The sequence below is a fragment of the Ctenopharyngodon idella genome, chromosome 3, assembly GCF_019924925.1.
Source record: "Ctenopharyngodon idella isolate HZGC_01 chromosome 3, HZGC01, whole genome shotgun sequence".
In the NCBI taxonomy this organism is placed as follows: domain Eukaryota; kingdom Metazoa; phylum Chordata; class Actinopteri; order Cypriniformes; family Xenocyprididae; genus Ctenopharyngodon; species Ctenopharyngodon idella.
Window position 1 is genome coordinate 3,134,174 of NC_067222.1, and position 27,084 is coordinate 3,161,257.

A 27,084-nucleotide genomic window follows, 5' to 3' on the forward strand; every position below is an offset into this window, starting at 1 on the left:
GGCACCTTGTTCCTCTCTTGGTTTGAGGAGTCATTGTCGTCTGGCCGAGAGCAACTGACTTTTCTGATCTTCTCGTCGCTGCTCTTGAACTTCTGAAAAATAAAGAACTCAGAATCTGACAAAAAGAAACAACAGTATTCTCAGGTAAGTTTGGGGTTAAAGTAAAGGATCAATATAACACTTCCATCAGTGAACATCACAAGTTTAAGTGATTATTTCAAATTTTTTGCTATCTGTCAGAAAAGACTAGTTATATGAATTTAAATCTGCAAATCTATGTACATATTCCTTTACATTATATTTTGAGTCATAGCTTTAGTATTTGTGAAAGTCTGTTGTGTTTCTGGTTATCTTTTTAGCATCTGCGCTTCACTAGATCATCTGAGGGATTTGACTGAATCAAGATGCGGCTGATCATTGCAGCTCTTCTCATTTTAGCTGCTCTAGGACAGGTAAGCTTGTGTTCTAGTATGAATATTACATACATGAATATTCATGATTGATCATTAATAATTCCTGTTGCTGCAGGATCACAGAGCTGCTGCAGAACAGATATTTCCACTGGATATGGCTCCGGATTCTGTCGATGACTATTATTACGGCTGTAGAGAGAAAATGGCAAAACTGGTGAAGACGAAATATCTGAAGAAGGAAATCAACCACTCTGCTAAATTTAAACATTATTGGCAAAATAGTGAAAATATGGTCAAGTTTCCAAAAGATCACTTAACAAGAAATCAATTAATCGCCATTCACGTGTACACTGGTAAATATATCTATCGTCGATTTAATGAAGAAACTCGTTACGGTAAAAACCAGTACAAACACAAGACATTCAAATGGTATTCACTTCACTTTCTGTTAACAGAAGCGATACAGAGTCTGAAGAAAATGCAGAATAAATGCTTTTTCACTTATCGTGGTACCACAGCTAATTTTGACAAGTATGTTCTGAACAAAGAGATTCGATTCGGCTCATTTACATCCTCCTCTCTTGATCGTAAAGTAACTCAAGGTTTTGGTTCTAAATCTTGTTTTGAAATCTACACTTGTGAAAGTGCTGAGCTGACAAAATACTCACAGTATCCTTACATAAAAGAGGTGCTGATTCCTCCATATGAGAAGTTTAAAGTCACTGCTGTCAGGACAAGAAAATATCAGCCAAATCTCTGGTGTGACACGGTGTTTACTTTGAAAAGCTCTGGAAAAGTAAGCTACCAGAACTGTGCTCTATTCAAGTAAGCATAAAAACATACTATGTTTTGCATTGAAAACTGATGAATTTACATGATTTAATCATGTACATCAGTTACACACAAATTAACATAAAAATGTTGTTTCCTCTTGATTTCAATTCTAAAACACATGTTGTTTGCATAATTTCGAAATAAATTTATTTTAAGTGACCCAATGGCCTCAAAGTGATTTTATGTGTCTTTAATTCATTTGTTCACTTACATCTTTTTCCACTACTGAACAATTTTATTGCTTGCTATCTACCCCCCCCTCAATATCATATTACCTGCTAAATGACCATACAATATATATTCAATATACTAAGAAAACAATATTTTTTTTGCTGCTTGTTCAGTTAACTTATATTTCAATCCACTTAAATTTGTTGTAAGTAATTTTTTTTTTTTTTTTTTTGTTACGACTACATGATTTTTTTTCTTCATGCATCATTTGTTGACAATTGAAACTGGACCATATAATCAGGCTTCTCCCAGATTTGCATGCATATTATATATATATATATATATATATATATTAAAAAAAAAACAAATTTATATAGGCCGTTCTTATAACACTTTACAACAAGATTCTATTTGCTCTGTATTCAATAATGTTGATCAATGTTAAATACACACACTAATAGATTTTTTACACTTAAAGTTATGTGTCATTGTGAATGAACGATTTTGAATTAACAATAGTAGGCCTATTTATACAGGAACATTATTCTAAATTAATAAATGCTTTAAACAAAATGTTGTTAAATGTTAGTTCATGAGACCAATGCATTAACAAATGTTACCAAATTAAACCATATTTTTAAGTGTTTCATATTTCAATAAATATAGATGGACTAAGAGAATTAAAGTTCATACAAGATGACCTGCAGCACTAGATTTAAGTATTTATTTGTAATTATATAGATGATGCTACTTACTGTTTGTCACGAACTGCACAGGGACACGAAGGCTGAGGATCTAAATGCAGGACTTAAGATAATCGTAGTCGTACAGGCAAGGGTCAAACACCAGCAATAACAATGTCCAAGGCAGAGATGAATCGTAAACGGGGACAGGCAATGGGTCAGGGCAGGCAGCAAACAAGGCAGCGTAATCCAGTAAACAGGCAGAGAATCAACAGGGCAGGCAGCAAACAAACACAATGTCGAAAAGCAGTCCAAGGTAATACACAAGGAAACAGGAAAACAAGGAAACAGGAAAACAAGGAAACAGGAAAACAAGGAAACAGGAAAACAAGGAAACAGGAAAACAAGGAAACAGGAAAACAAGGAAACAGGAAAACAAGGAAACAGGAAAACAAGGAAACAGGAAAACAAGGAAACAGGAAAACAAGGAAACAGGAAAACACGCTCAGAATTGCAGTAGTAACACTAGACAAAACTTCACAAAGAATGAGTGAAACACAGGGACTACTTATGCACAGGCACAAACAAGCTTAACAAGATAACGAGTTAACAAGGGGGCGTGGTCCAATGAGTGTCCATGGTAACAAACAAGGGGAGCAGCAGGGGAACATGAGGTGCACAAACAGAGGAGATACAGGGAACACAGACAAGGATCATGACTAGGGGTGGGCGATATGGCAAAAATATATCACGATTTTTTTCAGGAAAATCACGATTTTTATCACGATTCTTCATGTTGTTTTTACTATTTTGCAAGTGACTGAGCATTACAGCCAAACTAATTTCCCTATTTTAAAAACAAAGCCTTACAAAATAACAAAATATAAAATAAAATGGCAGACATTTAGGCCAAAGTGGCGAAGATAAAAATCTTTGTCATTATTTTTAATGTTATTTGTTATTATGTGTTATTAATTTTATCTTTGTTATTTAAAAAAAAGAAAAACATAGGCTACACATTATACAAATGAAATGAATAAAATGATTTATTTTTTCAGCTACAGTAGATGTATTTACTGTAGCATTCAAGTAAAAAAAATAAATGAACAAATGTAAAAATATAACACTAGACTTCACTGTATAAATTATACATTGATTCTTAATAAAGCTAATGTATTAAAGTTCTCAGTCAAGAGCAAAAAGTTATTTTGAAGAATGTAACCAGACAGTTGCTGGTCCATAGTGACTACGTTTTTCCTACCATGGAAGTCAATAGAGACCAGCAACTGTCCGGCTAACCCACATTCTCCAAAATATTTTATTTTGAGTTCTACACAAGAAAGAAATTAATACAGTTTTAAAACAACATTACAGTGAACTATCCCTTTAAGGACAAGCGACCGCATGGTTAATATTAGGCTGCTCTGTCACTTTAAAGACCTGCACGTATATCTAATATACAGCCACGCATCCAATTTTCCCTCAATTTTTCACTTTAGACATAACTAACTGTGTTTATGTAAACTTTGTGCGTATTTGACAGTATTAGAGCAATCGGACACTAAAGATAACTTAGTAATCAGGCGCTGTTTGACAGGCTTTTAGTGCTTGTGCGCTTCGCGTGACCGCGCTCTGAAAAACGCATGTCAGAACAGTGCATCAGCACGCGAAAGAAAAGTTTAACTGGCAAGGCACATGAAATAATGAACTTTTGTGGATTGAAGTGTCCCGCGAATATCACTCTACCGCTGCGTTAAAATGTGACGTGAATGTACTGTTGAACAGTATGCTGAGAGTATGCTGTATGCAGTATGCTGAGACGGAGGCACTGGAACTGCAACTGATATAAAGCACTGTAGCACGATACTACGATATTTCTTCATAAGCAGATCGTGGAGACATTTTAATCGTCCACGATCAAAAATCGTTATATCGCACACCCCTAATCACGACATAGCCCCTCTCCTAAGGAGCGGCTTCCAGACGCTCCTAAGAAATCCAGAGAGGCAGGGCGGAGGAAAACAAGGGGGTAGATTGGAGGGCCAGGTCCATGGAGTGGAAGAGGGCCTGCCAACAGAAGCTTAGCAGGGTGCCAGGGCGGAGCAAGCGGCCAGGGTGGCGCAGGCTGGGTAGTTGGCCAGGGTGGCGCAGGCTGGGAAGGAGGTCTCCAGGGTGGGACCAGGGACTCTAGGCGCCACGGCGGGTCAGGTGCCTCAGAGAGATTCTCTGAAATTTCTTTGGGAGGGTCCGCAATTCTTTGGGCTGGAGCAGTTTCTGAAGCCGGATAGTTGAATGGAGCGGGCTCGTGGATTGAAGCGGACTCGTGGAGTGGAGCAGGCTTGGCGACTGGAGCGGAGTCTGGCGCGGGCTCGGCGACTGGAGCGGAGTCTGGTGCGGGCTCGACGACTGGAGCGGAGTCTGGCGCGGGCTCGGCAACTGGAGCGGAGTCTGGAGCGGGCTCTGCGACTGGAGCGGAGTCTGGAGAGGGCTCGATGACTGGAGCGGAGTCTGGAGCGGGCTCTGCGACTGGAGCGGATTCAAGGACTGGAGTGGGCTCTGGGGTGGATTCATGGACTGGAGCAGACTCATGGGCTGGAGTAGACTATGGAGCAGTCTCATGGGCTGGAGCTGTCTCTGGGGCAGATTCATGGACTGGAGTGGACTCTGGAGCGGATTCAGGGACTGGAACCAATGTGTGCGCAGCCCACACACACCAGATGGCTGTGGCCATAATGGCCAGCGCTGCAATCTCTGGGGGCTCAGGCATGGTAGCCATCTCGTCGGAAGGCTTGGGGGGAGCGGCCATGTTGTCCGTAGACACTGGCGGAGCGGCCATCTTGTCCGTAGACACTGGCGGAGCGGCCATCTTGTCCGTAGACACTGGCGGAGCGGCCATCTTATCTGTAGGCACTGGCGGACCTGAGTGCGAAGCGGCTGGCGTAGGCTTCGGAATGCCAGCTGCTCGTGCTGAAGTCAGCGGTGGATCGTCCAAACTGGACAACAATCCTCTCCACTATCAGCGGAGACATGACGTGGCTCTGGAAGATCAGCGGAGATGTGACGTGGCTCTGGGCAATCAGCGGAGACGTGACGTGACTCTGGGCGATCAGCGGAGACATGACGTGGCTCTGGAAGATCAGCGGAGATGTGACGTGGCTCTGGGCGATCAGCGTAGACGTGACGTGACTCTGGGCGATCAGCGGAGACATGACGTGGCTCTGGAAGATCAGCGGAGATGTGACGTGGCTCTGGGCGATCAGCGTAGACGTGACGTGACTCTAGGCGATCAGCGGAGACATGACGAGGTTCTGGGAGGTCTGCTGAGACGTAACGAGGTTCTGGGAGGTCTGCTGAGATGTGACGAGGCTCTGGGAGGTCTGCTGAGACGTGACGTGGCTCTGGAAGATCTGCTGTGACTTGACTTGGCTCAGGAAGATCAACTGTGACTTGGCTTGGCTCACGAAGATCAACTGTGACTTGGCTTGGCTCACGAAGATCAACTGTGACTTGACTTGGCTCAGGAAGATCAACTGTGACTTGGCTTGGCTCACGAAGATCAACTGTGACTTGACTTGGCTCAGGAATGGTGGCTGTCTTGATTGGAGACTCAGACATGGCAGCCATGTTGTAAATGGGCTTTGAAGTGGCAGTCACGTTGCGAACTGGCTCTGATGCAGGAACTACAGGACGGGAAGGTACATATAACCTAGGGCTAGCGCTCCTCCAAACTGGCCATGCTGGTGACTGTAATGGGCCAAGCTCCATGGCCGCCGGAGCTTGGTGAGTGTTGCTCCTCCCCAAAAAGTGTTTAGGCAACGGGTCCTCCTCCACTTCACCCACAGTAGCAGGGCAAAGTCCAAGTACTGTACCAGGGTCCAGCTGGGACCTCCATCTGGCATCAGTTGAGCAATGTCATAATCCAGTCCACTCCAAAAACATTCAATAAGCATTACCTCATCCAATGGCGCAAGGTGGCAGTAAGTTATAAAGTCCTCCACATATTCCTCCATGGGGCGGCCATTTTGGTGAATATGACAAAGAATGCTCACCGGGTCTCGATAACCTCTTGCTAGATCCACGGTGGCGAAGTTTTCTGTCACGAACTGCACAGGGACACGAAGGCTGAGGATCTAAATGCAGGATTTATGAAGATAATCGTAGTCGTACAGGCAAGGGTCAAACACCAGCAATAACAATGTCCAAGGCAGAGATGAATCGTAAACGGGGACAGGCAATGGGTCAGGGCAGACAGCAGACCAGGCAGAGTAATCCAGTAAACAGGCAGAGAATCAACAGGGCAGGCAGCAAACAAACACGATGATGAAAAGCAGTCCAAGGTAATACACAGGAACACGAGAAACAAGGAAACAGAAAATATATTTTAATGTTACTACTTGTTTCAGAATGTTCAGAGAACATTCAAACATTCCCTTAAGGTTTGTAGAATGATGAAATGGAATGTTTCCTTAAAGTTTGCATATATAAGAAAAATGTCTTAAAACATTTAAAAAAAAAACTGGACATTTAGAACGTTCAGAAACAACATTTTCATAACTTAATTAGAACGTTAGCAAAACATTCTAAAACATATTTTCATTAGCTGGACAGCCTGCCTATTCACAAATATGTCATTCATTTCATTTTGTATTTAATCATGTATAAGTGATATTTAATTGTTCATGAAGGCTGGGAATAAAAAACGCCTTATATTCAGGTGTGCAGAATTATTAGGTAATGTTTTCTTTTACAGATAAAATGAGCCAAAAAAGAGATTTAACTCAGACTGAAAAGTCAAAAATTATTAAATGCCCATGAAGGATGCAATACTAGAAATTGCAAAGTTAAGGCATGACCTTTGGACAGTGAAACACTCACTGGGTCAGCAGGGTCAGACAAAAACAGGTGGAGAAGAATAGACATGTTAAATGCAAATAATTAAAAATTAAGGCCAAGAATTAAGTGTGAAACCATCAGGAACCCTTTATTCTCCAGTGCCACCATTTTCCAGAACTGCAACCTACCTGGAGTCTCAAGAAGTGCAAGGTGTCAGGATCTCAGAGACTTAGGTTAGGTAAAGAATCCTAAAAAATGACCCCAACTTAATAAGAATCACAAGCTGAAGTGTTGTAAAATACATGAAGACTGTTTTTTTATAGGCTTTATAGACAGACAGATTGAGAGTGACTCTTGAAGGACCAGCACCACATCCTCTTATACCACTGTTTGAAGAATTTATCTTCCAGAATCTGGTCGCAAGGTGTGGGAGTTCATTTTTAGGGTTCCTGATGGTTTCACACTTAATTCTTCACCTTAATTCTTAAATCTTTTGTGGTTAACATGTGTCTTTTCTTCTTCACATGTTTTTGTCTGACCCTGCTGATCCAATGAGCATTTCATTCCTATTTCACAATAGGAATGAATTGAAAATGCCCGCTCTGCTTCACTCGCTTTGCACCAGTGGACATGCACTGTCATGGCGACATCTGAAAGACAATGAGAAGATTCAAACAAATAGAAATAGCACTTTAAAGATGCTAGTTACAACTGCATAATTTTACAGGTTTGGTATAATGGATGTTTTTGCTCGGGTGGTGGAAATGTTCACCCAATCGAGAAAGATTTTGATCAGCAAAACAAAAATGAGCAGGAACATTGGTGGCAGGCTTGATCGAAAGTCAAGTTTGGCAACTAAAGACTTAAATTTCAACATTTTTATCTTTTGAAAACATATGAGTGCTGATGACAGGAAAAAAAAGAAGTACGTTTTGTCATCTGGAAGATTGCAATGTGCATTTTAAAGTATTTTACTGACCTGCACAATTCAGGTCACTTCTTTCCACCATGAACACAGTGCCATACCAGACATTTTCTGATCTCTTCTTGTTTTGACAACAAGTTCTGGTTTCAATAGTGAAAACTTCTGCTACTGTACGATCAAGACAGCAGAAAGAAATCAGCCTAAATGAAGCCCTTTGTTCAGAACCGCATCAAAACTTTTGTGTTTACTTCAGAATCTGAGTTAAAGATGCACTATGTAACTTTTTGGTTCAAAATTAACAATATTTAAATAATACCATCAATCCTTCACATCTTCTTCCTAAATGTGTTTTGTCTTACCCTGATTCACTACGGTAAACACACGTTTTGTTGTTCTTTCTAATTGTTCTTGTACATTTAATTGTTCTTGTACGTTTATATTTTAGACTTGTTGGGATGGTTATTGCAGAAAATTGTGTAAATGCGTCACCCGCCCATGCGTGTCTCATCATATCCGAAAATAGAGAAAAGTTGCTCCAGCTAGTTTGACACATGTATGTTGTGAGAGTGGTATAGGTTAGTTGTCACACCTGAGACTTACAGTACATCTTGTAAAAGGGGCATAACAGGTCCCTTTAAACTGAAATTTCAAATGACTTCCGTTGTCTTGTAACCTACATTTCAAGCTTTCTTTTTTTATTTATTTATTTAAATGAATCAGATAAATATTGGATGTATTTTTTCCTTCAGATATGAAGCAGATATTGAGCTTTTTGAGTCTCTATAAAAACATGTACATAAATTGAATTGTTCTCGTGGATACGAGCTGATCAATACACATCCTGTTTACATTTCTAGATTGTAGATTTTCATCAAATAAAATTATGTGAATTTACCATTGTGTATAGTTATTATGAATTCTCAAGAAATCAGGTTGAAAAATTCATCTTAGACTGACAGGAACTCAAAGTTTGTCCAATATGAAACCACACATAGAAAGACAGTTATTATTTCTCAACACACACTATCAGCAATATAAAAAGGCGCCTTCCTCCTCTCTTAGTTTGAAGAGTTGTTGTTCTGTCTGTGAGCGAATAACTTTTCTGAACTTCTCTTCTCATCATTGCTCCTGAACTCCTGAAAAATAACAAAAAGAAACAGAATCTCAAAAAGAGACAACAGTATTCTCAGGTAAGTTTGGGGTTAAAGTAAAAGGTCAATTTAAAACTTCCATCAGTAAACATCACAGGTTTAAGTGATTTTTTCAAACACTTAAAACTGTTAATCAGCAAAAAATGCAGTTGCACAAATTTTAAACCCGTATTATGTAAGAAATTGGTGAACAGTTTAATTGTGCACATATATCATGTATATTTAGTATTTGTGAAACACTGTTGTTTTTCTGGTGGTCTTTCATCATCTGTTCTTCAGTAGATCATCCGAGGGATTTGACTGAATCAAGATGCTGCTGATCATTGAAGCTCTTCTCATTTTAGCTGCTCTAGGACAGGTAAGCTTGTGTTCTAGTATGAATATTACAGACATGAATACTGATGATTGATCATTATGATTCCTGTTGCTGCAGGATCACGGAGCTGCTGCAGGACAGATATTTCCACTGGATATGGCACTGAATTCTGTTGATGACCAATATTACGGCTGTAGAGAGAAAATGGCGAATCTGGTGAAGACAAAATATCTGAAGAAGGAAATCAACAATTCAGCTAAATATAAAATTAGTTGGCAATTAGGTGAAAAGTTTGTCAAGTTTCCAAAAGGTCACTTGACAAGGAATCATTTAATTGCCATTTATGTGTACAGTGATAGTAATGTATATCACCATTTTAATCCTGATACTCGTTACGGTAAAAACCAGTACAAACACAAGACATACAAATGGTATTCACTTCACTTTCTGTTAACAGAAGCGATGCAGATTCTGAAGAAAGCACAAAATAAATGCAGGGTAACGTATCGTGGTACTACAGCTGAATTTAATAAGTATGTTCTGAACAAAGAGGTTCGATTCGGCTCATTTACATCCTCCTCTCTTGATCCCAATGTAGCACGAGGTTTTGGAAGTAAATCTTGTTTTGAAATCTACACTTGTGAAAGTGCTGATGTGTCAATATATTCAAAGTATCCTCATGAGAGAGAGGTGCTGATTCCTCCATATGAGAAGTTTAAAGTCACTGCTGTCAGGACAAGAAAATATCAGCCAAATCTCTGGTGTGACACTGTGTTCACTTTGAAAAGCTCTGGAAAAGCAAGTTACCTGAACTGTGCAGTGGCATTCAAGAAACCATCCAAGTACTACTAATGTTATTCACTGAAAGTGCTTGGGATTTATCAGTTCCACACAAGTAAATATAAAAGAAATCTTCCACTCGATTTAGTTTTATAATTCTTTGTCAGCAAACATTTTTTGTTCATGAACATTCTGAAATAAAATTTTTATGTGACGCAATTCAGTGGCCTCAAAGTGATTTTTATATACATATTCTATTCATTTCCTCATTTACACATACATTCAGAATGAAAATATATATTCCCAATAAACTAATTCAACTCAATTGAATTAGTTTCAATGCACTTAAATAATTGTATTTTATAATTGTATATATATATATATATATATATATATATATATATATATATATAAAGCTTTACTTCTTTTCTAACTGAGGAGCTTCTGTGATGATGGAGTTTTTGTGGCTTTCATTGTGCAGAAGAGCTGACGTTTGTGGTTTTCGATATTGTACAATTTAACCATACCAGCATTAAAAGACTAAAATGGCATATTAAAAATGCAACTGCAAAAAAGTTTGCAAATAGACAGTGCACTTTTAAACAAAAACTGTCACTCATTCTTTTTGCTGTCATTTTTGTTCAATGTGTCTGCAAATTTCACGACCCTCTTTCATAAGACAGCGTTGCCCCCTGCTGGTCAGATCTGATAGCAACCCATATTACATAGAGATACCGCTGTTGTTTTGACTTATTGGAAGCAAATTTTGGCAACGCTGACATTATAAAGATTGCTATTCATATCAGAAAAGTTTAAGTTGTGTTGGCTGGTAGACTATATATATTATTGTATATAATATATATAGTATATAATATATACATCTGGTTTGGAGATTAACACAATTGTTGTTACCAGCATAAGCATTGTTTTGTCAACCTATGCACGTCAAATGTGTTGCTATGCAAACTAAACGCATTTCTGTAAAGCAAGCTGAAGTTACCGGGACTGTTGCTTTCCCTTTTTGCTTGAAAACACTTTTTAGTTCGACGTTCATTTGTTGTGACTTCCATCTTGCTATAACGTCTTCCACCGAATGTGGCAGTAGTCTGACCGTCTTTTTTAACGATATGTCCTATACTCGCCCAGACACATGACGGTCACGGAAGTTTTAGTTTCCCGCGAAATCCGTCCCGACAGCTCTAAAATACGTAAATAATTATTATAGGCTTACCGTAGTGGTACAGGGTAAGGCAAGAACACGGATTATAATATGGATTTATGATATACTCACTCATTATTTTAAATTTTGTTATTTTTGAGAAAGAAAGAAAAGCTACATATTTAATTGGTAAATAAAATGATGTGCAACATGTTGATGACCATTTATGTTCAAACTTTCATTCTTATGCTTAATTCTACGCGTTTTATGTGAAGAAATAAGAACAGCATAAAGATAATTTCAATCTGTCACATATCTGCTTGTGCAACACAATGAATTTAGATCCTAAATCTTAATTTTTTGTACATCTCTCATATAGAACTGCAATATCATATACTGTTTTCCAATAAACAATTGCTGTTTTCAGGTTTGCCTTTTCCCAACCAATGAATTTACTACACATTTGTATAGATACTGTGGTTTGATCTTGTGCAAAAATAAAAAGATAACAGCACAAACATGTCTATTGTGATATTTATTTCCTTTTCATATAAAAAAGGCAAAATTATTATATTAAATTAAATAAAACACAAAAACACAGAACTTTTTTACTTGGTATAAGTTTCTTGAGGGCTTTTCACACTGCGCTTAAAGGGTTAGTTCACCCAAAAGTGAAAATTGTGTCATTAATTACTCATGTCGTCCCACACCCGTAAGACCTTGGTTCATCTTCGGAATACAAATTAAGATATTTTTGATAAAATCCGATGGCTCAGTGAGGCCTGCATCACCAGCAATAACACTTCCTTTTTCAGTGCCCAGAGAGCTACTAAAAACATATTTAAAACCATTCATGTGACTACAGTGGTTCAACCTTAATATTATAAAGCGATTTTGTGCACCAAAAATAAGAAAATAGTGACTTTATTCCACAATATCTAGTGATGGGCGATTTCAAAACACTGCTTCATGAAGCTTCGAAGCTTTACAAATCATTTGTTTCGAATCAGTGGTTCAGAGCGCCAAAATCACATGATTTCAGTAACCAAGGCTTCGTTACGTCATAAGTGTTTTGAAACTGCAATAGTTCACGTGACTCTGGCAGTTTGATACATGTTCCAAACCACTGATTCAAAACAAAAGATTCGTAAAGCTTCGAAGCTTCATGAAGCAGTGTTTTGAAATCGCCCATCACTAGATATTGTTGAATAAAGTCGCTATTTTCTTATTTTTGGCGCACAAAAAGTATTCTCGTCACTTCATAACATTAAGGTTGAACCACTGCAGTCACATGAACTGTTTAAATATGTTTTTAGTAGCTTTCTGGACATTGAAAAAGGGAGTGTTATTACTGGCGATGCAGGCCTCACTGAGCCAGCAATCATGGAAAAACCACACAATGTATATAAACAGTTGTTTCTGCGTATGATAGGAAAAATGTCAAACGGCGATGAAAAACGTGACAATTGGAGTGAAGATGAGACCATCATTCTTACCTTTATAGTTTGAAAAGTTTATTCAGAAAAAAACCCCACGATATTACAGTCAGCAGTCAGTAACACTGACACTGCAAATATGCAAAAAAGGACTTTAACCTGGTGTTTAGGAATGTGCAGTGTGAAGCGGCAGTTTATGAATACCCAGGATAAACTGTTAACCCCAGGACTCCATTTACCTGGGGTTTAGAATGACCCAGGGTTAACTATTTCAAGTGTGAAAAGCCCTCACTTGTGAGTTTCTCTGGTAACCTAAAAGAGTACAATAAAATAAAAAAGGTAACACTTTACAATAAGGTTCATTAGTTAAACATTAGTTAATGTAACTAACATGAACTAACCATAAGCAATACATTTGTTACTGTATTTACTAATCTTCATTAATGTTAGTTAATGAAAATACAGTTGTTCATTGTTTGTTCATGTTAGTTCACACAGTGCATTAACTAATGTTAACAAGATTTGAATAGTGTATTAGTAAATGTTGAATTTAACATTAACAAAGATTAATAAAAGCTGTATAAGTGAAGTTCATTATTAGTCCATGTTAACTAATGTAGTTAACTAATGTTAACTAATGAACCTTATTGTAAAGTGTTACCGTAAAATAAAATGCACTATAGCCCAAAGCATTTGGATACTGAAGTCCAGATATCAACCATTATTCAGACGTTCTCCACCTTAATAATGTTCAGCTCGGGCTCGTGCGGTGAAACCGGAAGACTAGAGGATTGGTTAGGAGGGCTACATGCCTGGAATGATCCATCTGCACTGGTGGAGGGCATGTCTACGGATTTACTATCCAGCCCTGTATAGGAGTCTGTGTGCGGCTGTGTATAGGGGAGTGTGCTGGGCGAGTATGTTTGCGTGTGGGTCTGCGTGAACGTTGGCGTGCGCGCTTGTGCGTGTGTGAACGGGGGCCCGCTGGAGGTCGGGCACTGCTGAAACCCGTTCATGGTGGGAGGGCTGAGCTGGTCCAGAGAAAACACCTCGATGCTCTCGAGACCAGAATCGTGGATCTCATTGTATCGCGTCTGGGCTTGGCTGCACTGAGCGTAGGCGCCCTGGCTGGTCGCGCTCTGGCTGAATGGCACCGAGGAGGCCAGTGAACAAGACGCTGGAGCACATGTGGACTGCAGAGGGTCAAATTTGGATGCGAGATCCTGAAGGGTGCTGAGGATCTGCTTCTGGACCTGAGTCTGCTGGGCTTGTTCTCTCTCCAGTCGGCCTTGTTGCTCCACCATCATCCTTAACGCCAGGCCCAAACTTCTCAGCTCGGAGCCCAATGACTGGATCTGCTCCTGCAGGCTGCTAACAGCGGCAGGGTCGAGAACGTTCCGCTGGGGAGGAGGTGAGGGCTGGTTGGGAACATTTTGAACCCGTGCAGAGGGGGCTGCATTTTGGGAGGTCGCCCCAGCGGTGGCTTGGTCGGGGAGGCGGATACCGACACGAGGCGGGTGTTGAGGAGCGCGAACAGGAACACTCACCCGCTGGTGCATCCATCTCCTGTGAGGACTGGCTCCTTGGTGCAATGATCTCTGAGAAAGAATAATTTAATAAAAGGATTAGTTCACTTTCAAATGAAAATTACCTCAAGCTTTACTCACCCTCAAGCCATGCTAGGTTCATATGACTTTCTTCTTTCTGATGAACACAATCAGAGTTACATTAATAAATATCCGTACATATCCAAGCTTTATAATGGCAGTGAACAGGACCAACGTGTATGAAACTCTATGAAACTCTCTTACACAAATGCATCGCTTTGCTTCAGAAGGCCTTTATTAACCCCCCAGAGCCGTATGGAGTAAGTTTATAATGGATGGATGCACTTTCTAGAGTTTTTACAAAAGTTTTTTTTGTCTATCTCTAATCATAATAGTACTGGATTCATGATGATGCTTCATAACTCACCATATTTGGAGGTCTGGCTGTAGTGAGGTCGTAAGAAGCTGTCTGTGGTAACACAAGCTTTCTCCCATCAGAACCAGAGAAGCAGGAAGGATCTCGTCTCACTGACAACGACACCTGCTGGCCGGTCTGAGGACTGCTGTCTCTTACCTTAAAACACATGTAATGATTACCAAATTCATTTTTTATGTTTCTGTAATGGTTAATCCACACCAGTATGTGTAAGTCAGAGTAGTGTTTCTAATGCTAAAATATAATTTTTTGGTTATTATGTGTGAATAAAGACGATTTAGTTGTTTCAGTTTGTTATTTGCCTAACAAATGACAATAACATTTTTAGTTTTAAACAAATTTTTGACAGTTTCTCTTTATTATGACAGGTGGTCTAATAAATGTGTTAAGCACTGTGTATGTATTTACTGTCGTTTTGATCAATTTAATGCATCCTTACTAAATGAAAGTATTAATATCTTTTTAAAAAAAACACACGCTGACCCCAAACTTTTCTACGGTAGTAGTGTATGCATATGTTAGTACAATCCACCCACCCGCGCTCTATGGAGCAAAGCCTTGTCCAGGAGTCGTTTTCGAGCCACTAGCACAGGATTGGCAGGTGAGGGTGTGTGTCGTCGTCTTACATAAGAAGCACCACTCATCCCTCCAGTCCCGACTCCTGAGCGCGGCCCTTGGATCCCAGCATTCTGCGTACCCTGTGCCAACGAGGTCACGCTGATAATCCGGATGTCCTCATCTTTTTCCCCACCCTGTGCCTCCCTTCTGCCACCCGGACCCGTCCCAGAAGACTGTCCTCCTCTTGCATCCATGGAGGATGCGGCCTGCTGGGAGGCAGCGACTCTGGAAGCTTCTCTGAGGAGGTTCCTTAGCTGTTGATCGCTCCAAGCACCCGGCCGCGTCTCAGAGCCGCCCACCTCCCTGCCTGCCGTCGACGCAGGCACCGTATGGCTGCTGTTCCCAGCTGCTCCGTCCTCCTTTCGAGCTCTCCCTTGAAACTCCTTCAGGAAAAGGTAGATGGCCTGCGCAGACACCTTGATGTTCTCCAGCTCAAGCACGGCTTTGATCTTACGGAAGCTCAAACCTGCCTCCCGCAGCTCCACCACCTTGCGCTTGGCAGCATCGTCCAGTCGGCCCATGGCGAAGACCACAGTACTGACACTAAAAAGCGGGTTGGTTCAAGCAGATCCTGAAATCAAAGCAAAAACAGAAGTGATGTTACCTGTAGAGTAGCACGGTTATGTTCAGAATGAAATAATATATCCACTAGAGCTGCACGATTAATCGTTACAAGAGCGCAATCTCATTCCTAAATGACAACGATTCGCCTGTATCTATTAAACCTTTGACAAAGTCATACAGGAAGATTCAAATCTGCATTGGAGCTGCCACTGATATAGAGAGCAGTTTTCATGTTTATATATGAAAAAGCTTCACAAACAGTTTTTTTAACCACACAGTATCGTTATTTCCTTCCTGATAATGTTCGGGGCTCAGACTCGCTCACCCAGTTTAAATCTAGATTAAAGACACATCTCTTTAGCCAAGCATTCACATAATCCATCTCATATCAGATCAATTGCACATGACTATCTTTGCTTAATGTTATGAACAGCAGCTATGCTAATTATTCTCCATTTGCTTTTCTGTTTTACCTCGGGACGCCCATCCCGAGGTGACTAGAGAGTACATCAGTTTCAGTTTGGATCCAGCCTCTTAAGAAGACCTCAGATGACTAAAACTTTGGAAGAGACGGCGCCAACTCCTGCAAGGACTTCAGAAGATGCAACATCTGGATCAACACGCACATTCGCAAATTTCTATATATCCTAATTATTGTTAATATGTAATTCATTTTTCCAGGAGCTCTTTGCTTCTACCTTCAATTAAATTGCTAACAGTGATTGTATATTAATCGCCTAAATTATTACATTATTAGCTAACTGCAGTCTCCAAATTGTAATGTTGACATGCATTCTCTGTAAAGCTGCTTTGAAACGATATGTATTGTGAAAAGCGCTATACAAATAAATGTGAATTGAATTGAATTGAATTGAATTTCTGTGCTACAAATAGGCTATTCATATTATCACAGAAGTACTGAGATAACAGTTTATAGTTTGGATATAAACACTGATGCAGTAACTTGGCTCTTCAAATAAGGATTGTATCAATTACATTGTTGCGCCACTAGGTGGCGACAAGTGACAGTTAATAATGTATGTGTCGTTAAAAAACGATTCATCCAGTAATGAAACAAGTGACGTATTTATGAATCTTTTATCCATTTTTTAAAACATCCATTCAAAGGAATTAAACATTTTAAATAGACTGCAGCAATTAATATTTTGATATTATTTTGGTTAATTAATATTTTGGTTCTTTTATATCAGAACTTCTAGTAAATTATGTTATTTTGTTTATTTGTCTGTTAAGAATCGTCATCTCTATTTGAAACAAAAAAAAAATTGTGATTCTCAATTTATCCAGAATCGTGCAGCTCTGATATCCACAAATGTATATTTTAAGTATCATTTCTCTGTTTGTAGTCTTTAAGAATAATTTGGTAGAATATCTAAAAGCCTCGTCAAAAATGAATCTGTTAACTGTGGTTGTAATTTATAAACGCTTTTCAATACAGACCTAAGTTTGGTTTCTTTTTAAAGACACCCAGCAGATCATCATAGAAATGAAAGCATCAAAAATAGAAGTTTAAGTTTACTGTAAAGTTAAAGTACTCAACTAAACATTTTTTATTTTATACAAAATATTTATTATACTAAATAATTTAGACTTTAAAATTCACAAAAGTTGATATCACAAAAATTGAGCCCACTATAAGGATTTAAAATACCGTTTCCATGGTAAAGCAATTTCCAATTTTAAAAGGTTATCATATGATGAATTTTGAGTGCTTAAGCTTTCGAATAATGACTAATTTATTATGATTACTAAAATATGTGATAGGGAAAAAGGACAATAAAAAGCGTTCCAAGTGTTTCACTACAAGGATACTCACAGTTAACAACAGGCTAAGAATAATAAACTGGGAGTTTGTTGGATGTAGTTGATAAATATTATTATAGTATTTTAATAACCCTGTAATATATTATGTCCCTGCCTGTAATAATGTTGAATAAGTTGAGCAGACAGGTCCTCTGCACAGACCTATGACCCGCTTTGTAATGGCGTTATGAATCCGATCTTCAGTCAAAAGGAACTAGATATTTGAATGCTACCAATCTACAATATGAATTCTGACTTGTGGTGACGCCACCTGAATCATAATCACTCCATGTTCATTCGTTGGCCAGAGGAGAACTGATCTCCCGACTGAGCCTGGTTTCTCCCCAGGTTTTTTTCTCCATTCTGTCACCTGATGGAGTTTGGTTTCCTTGCCACTTTCGCCTCTGTTTTGCTTATTTGCGGACACTTGATATTCAACAATATTATTGATCTGACTGTACTGACACTGTTGTATGAGAACTGAACTGAGCTGGACGATTACATGACTGCTTCATAGATGAATTGAACTCATTCAATAATTGATGATCTTTACATCGGAACTGAATCAACACTGAAGTGACTTCAGCTGAACAACCACACTTTTATTTTAGAACTGAATCCTGTTTGCATCATTGATCATTATTTTCCCATTTATCTCTGTAAAGCTGCTTTGAAACAATCTGCATTGTATAAAGATCTAAATAAAGGTGATTTGATTTGACTTGACTCTTGCTGTAATATTTTTGGTAATAAAATACATTTTAAAAAGAGTAGGGTATTTTGATGTGTTTATTTAATAAATTGATAAATATGATTTATTATAATTGTGTACTCACTATTTATGTCTATGTTTGTGCTTAGAAGGCTATTGTTCTTGTATTATTCCAAAATAAATGTTTCAAACCGTAATGTTCCAAACTGTTTAGCTGGCCTGCCAGTCTGGCAAGTGCCCCTAAACCCTGCAACACAATCAAAACAGACCAGCTAACCACCTTAGGCTTAGACCTGCAAACATTTTCCAAACACCAACAATCAGGGAACAAGTTCAGATTCATGCAGCGACCCTGCGTAGGGGTCTAGTGCACTAAGAACACAATGGAAATCAAGCATCTCTCACCTACTGCGACTTTGCACTTCAGTTGTTTATGTTTTTAGCGACGATGTGCTCCATTATAAAGTCACGTGACGATGCTAGTATCCATATCCGTTAGGTACATCTGATAATGTAAACACAACAACTGTAAGTGTCGACGAAACGCACACATTTGAGTTTTACTTTATGACCATTGCATTAACACTCGCCCCGCCTCCGTTCGACTGTCGCAGGGTTGGCGTCATCACGCCTGCGCCCTCGCGCAAACGTCGTTAAGACGCGACGGTTGTTGAGCTCGACGTTGAATGTGTCGCGCGCTGCTCATTGATCATGTAAGTTTGAATGTTTATTACGATCGATATTTATAATTTGCGACCGGGTTTGTGTCTCGTATATAGGTTTGAATGTGCGCAGAGAGATGCTAGCCGCGTTTCTTATTATTAATCGTCGACATTTTGCATAATCTGGGTTAATATCGGCGGGGTTAGCATTAGCTTAGCGCGCTGAATGAAGAGAATCAATAAGCGTAATTGTTTTAAAAAATAGAGCCTCAAATGTTAAGGATTTGTGCTATTTATAGGTAATAAAATATCAATTTTTATGCTTTTAAGGCAGTATTTTGCAGTGCATCTGTCAGTTTGCACATTTAATGTCCTTGATGGCAAATGTTTGATATATCAGAGCATCGCTTTCTACTTGAATTAAAACGATTGTTTTATATTCTTGGCTAATTCTAAGCAATCTAGTGACATAAACTTAAATTAACTTTTGATCTTAAGGATTGTGCGTAAAAGCACGACATTTTGTTCTATACATTTATCAATGCATAAAATGCAACTGACAGTAAAAATAAAAATTAATTTATAAGGTTCAATTTTATGCAAGTTTTAATGACTAAATTGTGGAAAATAGTTACAACTGACAAGTTCTAATGAAGATAATCAATTAAATTATTAAGAAGTCTTAATGATCACAATTATCTCATGAACTTTCTTGAAGAGGTTTTTATTAATATTAATAACTTTATGAATTATTTCCATCATATTTCCGTTGCTGTTAAGGGAGTTTTAACCACTCTGCTTCACATTGTGCATTCACTACCAATGCCTAATGTCCTCTATAAAGTACTTTTAAATTAGCGTCCTATTTTCCCCCTCCAGCTATAGGTTTTAATATCATGTGCAAAAAGCTGTGATATGGCATAAAAACACATTAAAGCTGTGAACAGAGTAAAACCGCAGTACATTATGATTGTGACAGCTCACTAGTTTGAGACACGGGTTGTATTAGCAAAATGTTTATCAGCAGTTTTTCTTATTGTTTTTCTTTTTTTGCTCAGGGCACCATCACCAACCAAGCGCAGGGAGCGTTCAGAGGACAAACCCAGGGAACGAGGGAAGGAGAAGGCTGCTGGAAAAGAGGGAGCGGAGAAGGAGAGAGGCAGAGACAAGATACGCAAGCGCCGCAGTAACTCCACTGGGAGCAGCAGCAGCAGGTCAGATCGGATGTAGTTCGGGGTCAATAACTATGTTTACATGCACCTTCTTTATGTGATTATAATGAGATTTAGGCAATAATGATATTAAACTATACCACACAAACGCAATACTTTAGTCAAATTTATGCGATTTAAGATTATAATCGTAGCAACCATAACTGTAGTAAAATATGCGCCGTATGTTAGGGCTGCTTGATTATGGCAAAGTCATAATCATGATTATTTTGCTCAAAATCGAAATCACGATTATTTAACATGATTATTGGTGGGTAATATGATCAAAGTCTTATTTTGTGATATGAGTAATTTTAGATATCCGTAAATTCACAATTATTGAAATTGTGCAAAAAATAATACAAGATCAACTAATGTAAGTAAAAGGTAATCACAAACAGTTACAGAAGATAAGTGAACAGTCAGCAATACACTGAGAACAAAGAAACTAATTACAAACAAAATTGGACATATAAATACAACAGAACAAAAATACAAATTAAATAAACTGTGTTTTAAAGGATTAGTTCACTTCAGAATTAAAATTTCCTAATAATTTACTCACCCCCATGTCATCCAAGATGTTTGTGTTTCTTTCTTCAGTCGAAAAGAAATGAAGGTTTTTGAAGAAAATACTCCATATAGTGGATTTCAATGGTTACCAAAGGGTTGAAGGTCCAAATTGCGGTTTCAATGCAGCTTCAAATGGCCCTACATGATCCCAGATGAGGAATAAGGGTCTTATCTAGCGAAACAATTGGTCATTTTCTAAAAATAAATAAAAATTTATATACTTTTTAACCACAAATGCTCATCTTGCACTAGTTCTGTGATGAGCCACGCATTACAAAATCATGTTGGAAAGGTCACGCGTGAGTTAGGTTGAAAGTAATGCTGTAGGACGAAAAACTACATCTCATTTTCTCCTCCAACTTCAAAATCATCTGACATCGTTGCTTTACCTTTTTTTTTTTTTTTTGTAATGGCCATTTGACTTAGTCTTTGAACATTCATTTTGTAAACACTTGCTCGGTACTTCAGTCTGCGTCACACGTGACCTTTCTAACGTGATTATGTAATGCGTGGCGCATCGCAGAGCAGTGCAAGATGAGCATTTGTGGTTAAAACATATAAATTTTATTTTATTTTTGAAAATGACTGGTCGTTTTGCTAGATAAGACCCTTATTCCTTGGCTGAGATTGTGTAGAGCCCTTTGAAGCTGCATTGAAACTGAAATTTGGACCTTCAACCCGTTGAAATCCTGGAATATTTTCCTCAAAAACCCTTAATTTCTTTTCGACTGAAGAAAAAAAGACATTTAATGGATGACACGAGGGTGAGTAAATTATAAGGGAATTTTAATTCTGAAGTAAACTAATCCTTTAAGTATACTTGTGTCTATAGATTAAAACACACCTACTGTATGTGAGTTCATCATTTGTGCTGTGCATTGAGGTATGGCAATAATGGCAATTAAAAATAACCACAATACTTGGTGAATAATCAGAATAAGGAAACTGCGTGTAAACAGGAGTGAAGAGGTTTGCACTTGTCATTTATTATCTTTCTGCAATCTTTACTCTGATTATTAGAAATGTCTAATCATGCATTGTTGATCTGACTTCAGATCCAGGTCCAGTTCTAGCTCCAGCAGCAGCTCTGGATCCAGTTCGGGCTCGTCCAGTGGGTCCAGCTCTTCTTCTGGTTCCAGCCGCTCCGGTTCGTCCAGTTCCTCTCGTTCCTCTAGTTCATCCGGGTCCTCTGGGTCTCCGAGTCCAAGCCGCCGTCGCCATGACAATCGGCGCCGCTCACGATCAAAGTGGGTTTTTGGCTTTTTTGGCCCGAACACTTCATTTATATAAAATTAACCAGTTAATGCCTGCTTTTGCCATTGTCACTAAATGAATGTGGGTTTGCCCTTTTAACCAGGTCCAAATCACAAAAACGGACAGATGAGAAAGAAAGGAAGAGGAGGAGCCCGAGCCCCAAACCCACCAAACTTTATCTGGGAAGACTCACCAGGAACGTAACCAAGGTACAGTTCAAAATCACAGCATTGCATAACATAAGCACTGTATTTTTGATGCCATCGGTTTTTCCATATCAATTCCAGCACAAGTCCTCATGGTTTGGAAGTGCATGCAAAGTGGATTTGCAGCACTAAAAATAGCGTCTTCTCGACATGTTGACACCACGAACCAAACTCTTCCAGTCTCGGCTACAACTACAGTGTTTGAGGGTCAAAGTAGACAGGCAGCCAGTGAAGAGCATAGGCTGACATTATGCAAAGTTGTTGCATTGTTATTTGCTGACGACTTGTTTCAGGCAGTTCAGATTCTCTTCTTTCCTTTAGGAGGCAAAAACTTTTTGTCGTGCACTTTGATCTTTAAAACTTGGCAGACATTTTACATTAACAAACAGCTTTTACACAGTACATGAAGGTAATATTCGAAAAAGCATAATAGGGGCACTTTAAACACAATCGCACAAAACATAAATGTTAACAAATTAAAGCAATTTAAGTAGGCATTTTATGTAGTATTTATTAATCAAGGAGAAACACTATAGGCAAAACCAGTGTTTTTTCATGCACTCAATTTTGAGGTTTTGGTCCATTTTGCTTCCATAACATGTCTTCTTTCAGACTAGTGGAAAGAAAATATTCAAAATAGACATTTGGGTTTTTATTAAGCTTTGTTAATTTGTGTCTGTAGATTTTAATTACAATACATATCTTTATTTATTTTTTATTTTTGTTCCAGAAATCTCCACTTCAGCAGCACTTATACATCAAACTTTACAGTTTTATTCCCATATATATTCAGTTTTATTCCCATATATATTTTATTGAGGGATTTCTTCATATAATTTGTCTGGTTAAAGTGTTACATCTTTATTCCTAAAACATGATTTATTTTCTCCCCCTGGCTGTTGTCAGTGTTTTCTGATTAATGGAGTGACAAAAAGAGATGTTCAAAATCCCCTCTGTGAAAACCTTTTACTGTCAACAAAATGAAAAATGAATTTTGAAAATGGCTCCAATGTTTAGATTTCTGATTTTTATGCATATTAAACAAACACCACATTTGCATATTTAAACATTTCAGAAAACTTGTTCAGGTATTTAACAGCAAAATTAAGTATTTGAGACATTAAAAAAATTATAAAAGCAATTAAATATAAAATAAACTAAATTAAACAATATATTGCAAAAAGTACAAAATTAGTAAACTTAAATGGCACATTTAAATATGCATTTTTAATTATCTATATATTTAAGTGTTGATTGACTTAAGATATATATCCCTGAAAATTGCTACTCCTGTAATGTTTTTTTGTTGATCTGCTTCTGTACTTGATTTCCTATAGGAACATATTCAAGAGATCTTTTCAACTTATGGCAAGATAAAGATGATCGACATGCCTCCAGACCGTTTGCACCCTAATTTGTCAAAGGGTTACGCATATGTGGAATATGAGTCTCCAGAGGACGCCCAGAAAGCCCTGAAACACATGGACGGAGGTATATGTTGGGGGGAAAAAAGCAAATGAATTGCATAATTTGTAGGGTTAACTAAAACCATAAAACATTTGTTACTTGAAATAAAATAAGTTAACTAAAATGGTAATGCTTTACAATAAGGTCTCATTTGTTAATTATAATTAATGCATTAGTTAAAGGTGCAGTAAGTGATTTCTGAGATTTCTCAGCACAACACACTTGTAGCCAATCAGCAGTAGGGGGCGTGTCCACTCATGATGGGGGAGGAGAGAGAGTGAGAAAGACAGACTGTAGAAAGAGTGATGGCTGAGAGACATTACAAAAGAGAAAAGCTCAGAGGAATATCACTGGAAAAGAAGAGTTTTGATCAGGGAAGAGCTTTAGGAACCCGCATTAATATTAGAAAAGCTTTTCAGTGCTGGAGAGACCGAAGCGAGAAGCCCTGAAGGGGTTGCGTTGTTTCTGCTCCATACTCGAGAGTTTAACTAATGATAATACATTAACTAATGTTAACAAATGAGACTTTATTGTAAAGTGTTACCAAAAAGCCTATAATAGTATCTCACTGAATCTAAAATAAGACTGATCGCTGGAGATCAGTTCATTAGAAGGGATTTCTCACACTCTGCTGCTTTCCTCAGGTCAGATTGACGGTCAGGAAATCACAGCCACGGCTGTCCTGCCTCAGAGGATACGACCTGCCATGAGAAGACCATCACCTCCACGCAGGATGCCTCCTCCGCCTCCCATGTGGCGCCGCACACCGCCTCGCATGAGGAGAAGGTTGGCTTTTTAAGTATATTTTAGTCCTACTGGGATTGTGTTTTCTGTGCAGGTCGATGGAAATCTAATTTCATTTTAGTCTGCACTTCGCACCTGTTTCCAAATGTCCGATCTGTCCTTTCGCCTCGTATTTCTGTTTATTCATCCTCGTACTTCACAGAGAAGACAGACTTTCTGCCTTTTATGTGTCTTATCAGGTAATTAGCGCATGCACGTCTGTGATTTATCTTTGCCAAAGCTGACAGTTCGTCCTTTTCACAGGTCTCGGTCTCCACGGCGACGCTCCCCGGTGAGAAGGCGCTCTCGCTCCAGGTCTCCGGGTCGCAGACGACATCGTTCCCGCTCCAGTTCCAACTCGTCCCGTTAGCCGATGCTCCATTCACACGAATGGCTTCTCACGTTGGCCCTTTCATATTTTAGTTGGAGATGGCAAATAAATTGTCAATGTTTTTTTTTTTTTTTTCTTTTTCTCTAGTACCTCAGGATTGTACGTACAGGCCTTGTCTTATAACATCAATGAAGTTGCGCAGAAGTTGCATCATTGAAGTTGTTTTTATTGCTTCTATGTTTGTACACTCACTGGGATTGTACTAGATGTTTCATTTACTGTGATTCTTTTTGTAATGTGCTTTCTTTTTTGAGAAAACAGCTTTTTATTGGTTTATGTTGTGTGATTAAATGCAGGCCCTTTTTTATCCAAATGTTGATATTTCATGGAATTGTTTCTGTTGGTTACATTAGCGGTTCCATGGAATTCATCTCAAACATCACCTTCTAATCCTGTAAAATCTGATGATCTGTAAGATTGAAAATGGAAAAAATCAATAAACCAGTTTAACAACTAAAATCCTCAGTTGTCATCATTTACTCACCCTCATGTTCCAAACCTGTGTGACTCTTTATTTTATACCTTGAAAAAAAACAAAAGATGTTGTCATATAGCCTGAACAGTTTATTGAAGCTTTAGACAAAATATAAATGGGAAAAACAAAACAGTTTGCATTTTTTTTTTTTTTTTTTTTGAGCTTCATATTTAATGCATCAGGCTTTTATGGCTTATATAGTATGATATACTGAGAATATGATGCTCATAATTGAGGCTAACGCAGCACAAATATGCAATTTTGTGCAGATGCTGATATTTATATGGCCATATAAGATGAAATTCTGTAAATCAATTAAATCTTTATAATGGTATAGCAAACTACTTGCATAAACTAAAATGCATAAAAAATATAAGTTGTCACTCTATATCTACCAATAATATGTCTTAGTATGATGATATTTAAATGTGCAGAAACGCTGTTGAAAGTGGATTGATCAACCAATAATAGAAGTGGTCTAAATATTAAAAAAATGTATCTCCAGTGGAAGTCTCAGGACCAAAAAAATGCTCGTCCAATCATTGCATTTGGTCCGAATGTAATGATACGATGTCCTAACGTTACCTCCCTCTCATGTATTTACATACCTCCGCGCACCCTGCTCGCGCAGATATCACAAGTCATCAGCGTGAGCTGTGGACATCAATAACAAGTACCTTAAACAAAAAGCAGCCACCTTTACAGTTCCTCCTAAACCAAAACAGCAGCTTATGCTGCGTTCACGCTATGTCGTAACCGTATTAACGTTACAAGATGGCAACCCTTGACGTCCTGGAGCTGTTCATGTCCTCAGACTCGGATTTATGCGTTTCTATGGCAACACTATCAACGCCGAAATGAATCTGCAACAGTCAGGTGGCACAAGAGCTGTGTAAGGGGCCGTTCACATATCGCGTCTTTTGCGCGCTCAAATTCGTTATAGAGGGTATGCATCGACGTCGCGTTCCCACCGGAACGCGCTCCCTCAGCTGGACTGAGTGCAAAAGAACCTGCTGCATGACTGGATTTAATAGGGGAAACTGCGAAAACGCGAGTAAAACAAACGATTACACTAAAGGTTGGGCTCGAAAGTGTTTCTTACAACTTGTCAAATAAACCTAATCCATGGATATTGACATGCAGCAAGCAGTCGTGTTTTAGTGAGATTTATATGTGCCTGATTTCGACGCCAGTACGGTGTACATTTTAGGACGGGCAGATCGTATCGATATATAGATACCGACGTTGAGTATTTAAAGTATCGGTACTCAAATTAAAATATCGATACTAAGGTGTGTTTTTTTTACCAGTTATTTTGTTTAATTAACAGTAAATTTAATGCATACAATATATGCATTGAATTGTACAAATAATTTATAGTATAAGTGTTTTCCTGCTCATCTAAACATCAAATGCTGCAAGTCAGAACCAATCAATCACAGAGAGCGTTCGCTCACTGCTGACGCTACATTCAAACAGGGCTGCGTTTAGTATCGTAAGAAACCACTGATGCTTTTGGGAAATGCAGCCCAGAACAATGCTTAACAGAAGACAGAAAAATATAATAATATTATTATTGTTTTTTTTTTTTTACCATAAACAAAATTAAATAATAGCCTACATAGTTTGTGCAATTACATTTATTTAAATTGAACGTTAA

At 38.5% G+C, this 27,084-nt stretch overlaps 4 protein-coding genes across 6 annotated transcripts; 3 read left to right on the forward strand and 1 right to left on the reverse strand.

Annotated features, from left to right (window-relative positions):
* On the forward strand, positions 1 to 1,406 carry LOC127508510 (NAD(P)(+)--arginine ADP-ribosyltransferase 2-like). Its single transcript, XM_051886543.1, has 3 exons — positions 1 to 144; positions 360 to 452; positions 529 to 1,406. Exons 2-3 carry the CDS (start codon positions 405 to 407, stop codon positions 1,240 to 1,242), a joined length of 762 nt encoding a protein of 253 aa, XP_051742503.1. The 5' UTR covers positions 1 to 144; positions 360 to 404; the 3' UTR covers positions 1,243 to 1,406.
* Positions 1,407 to 8,478: 7,072 nt separating this feature from the next.
* Positions 8,479 to 10,325, forward strand: LOC127508509 (NAD(P)(+)--arginine ADP-ribosyltransferase 2-like). 2 transcript variants are annotated; one of them, XM_051886542.1, is made up of 3 exons: positions 8,479 to 9,049; positions 9,290 to 9,368; positions 9,444 to 10,325. In XM_051886542.1, the coding sequence occupies exons 2-3, from the start codon at positions 9,321 to 9,323 to the stop codon at positions 10,176 to 10,178; spliced, it is 783 nt and encodes a 260-aa protein (XP_051742502.1). In that variant the 5' UTR covers positions 8,479 to 9,049; positions 9,290 to 9,320; the 3' UTR covers positions 10,179 to 10,325. The 2 variants fall into 2 exon arrangements, with proteins under 2 accessions (XP_051742502.1, XP_051742501.1); XM_051886541.1 differs by having other exon boundaries at positions 8,484 to 9,049; positions 9,293 to 9,368.
* A 1,458-nt stretch (positions 10,326 to 11,783) lies between these two features.
* On the reverse strand, positions 11,784 to 18,998 carry LOC127508491 (uncharacterized). Of its 2 annotated transcripts, none has more exons than XM_051886515.1 (4): positions 18,808 to 18,998; positions 15,221 to 15,873; positions 14,676 to 14,822; positions 11,784 to 14,299 (listed from the first exon to the last, which is right to left on the reverse strand). In XM_051886515.1, exons 2-4 carry the CDS (start codon positions 15,821 to 15,823, stop codon positions 13,427 to 13,429), a joined length of 1,623 nt encoding a protein of 540 aa, XP_051742475.1. In that variant the 5' UTR covers positions 15,824 to 15,873; positions 18,808 to 18,998; the 3' UTR covers positions 11,784 to 13,426. The 2 variants fall into 2 exon arrangements, with proteins under 2 accessions (XP_051742475.1, XP_051742476.1); XM_051886516.1 differs by having other exon boundaries at positions 18,812 to 18,964.
* On the forward strand, positions 18,967 to 25,408 carry LOC127508500 (RNA-binding protein with serine-rich domain 1). The gene is made up of 7 exons (XM_051886534.1): positions 18,967 to 19,115; positions 20,123 to 20,278; positions 21,904 to 22,095; positions 22,206 to 22,311; positions 23,646 to 23,799; positions 24,420 to 24,561; positions 24,823 to 25,408. Coding segments are annotated over exons 1-7 (858 nt in total). The 5' UTR covers positions 18,967 to 19,113; the 3' UTR covers positions 24,929 to 25,408.
* Positions 25,409 to 27,084: the final 1,676 nt, after the last annotated feature.

Excerpts from the sequence above, each read along its gene's own strand:
- LOC127508510 (XM_051886543.1), top strand. The coding sequence starts at position 405 with ATGCGGCTGATCATTGCAGCTCTTCTCATTTTAGCTGCTCTAGGACAG. Across the intron at positions 453-528 it reads TTTTAGCTGCTCTAGGACAG|GATCACAGAGCTGCTGCAGA; the intron begins GTAAGCTTGTGT and ends CTGTTGCTGCAG.
- LOC127508509 (XM_051886542.1), top strand. The coding sequence starts at position 9,321 with ATGCTGCTGATCATTGAAGCTCTTCTCATTTTAGCTGCTCTAGGACAG. Across the intron at positions 9,369-9,443 it reads TTTTAGCTGCTCTAGGACAG|GATCACGGAGCTGCTGCAGG; the intron begins GTAAGCTTGTGT and ends CTGTTGCTGCAG.
- LOC127508491 (XM_051886515.1), bottom strand. The coding sequence starts at position 15,823 with ATGGGCCGACTGGACGATGCTGCCAAGCGCAAGGTGGTGGAGCTGCGG. Across the intron at positions 14,823-15,220 it reads CTTTGCTCCATAGAGCGCGG|GTAAGAGACAGCAGTCCTCA; the intron begins GTGGGTGGATTG and ends ATGTGTTTTAAG. Across the intron at positions 14,300-14,675 it reads CAGCCAGACCTCCAAATATG|AGATCATTGCACCAAGGAGC; the intron begins GTGAGTTATGAA and ends ATTCTTTCTCAG.
- LOC127508500 (XM_051886534.1), top strand. Across the intron at positions 20,279-21,903 it reads ACTGGGAGCAGCAGCAGCAG|ATCCAGGTCCAGTTCTAGCT; the intron begins GTCAGATCGGAT and ends ATCTGACTTCAG. Across the intron at positions 23,800-24,419 it reads CCTGAAACACATGGACGGAG|GTCAGATTGACGGTCAGGAA; the intron begins GTATATGTTGGG and ends TGCTTTCCTCAG.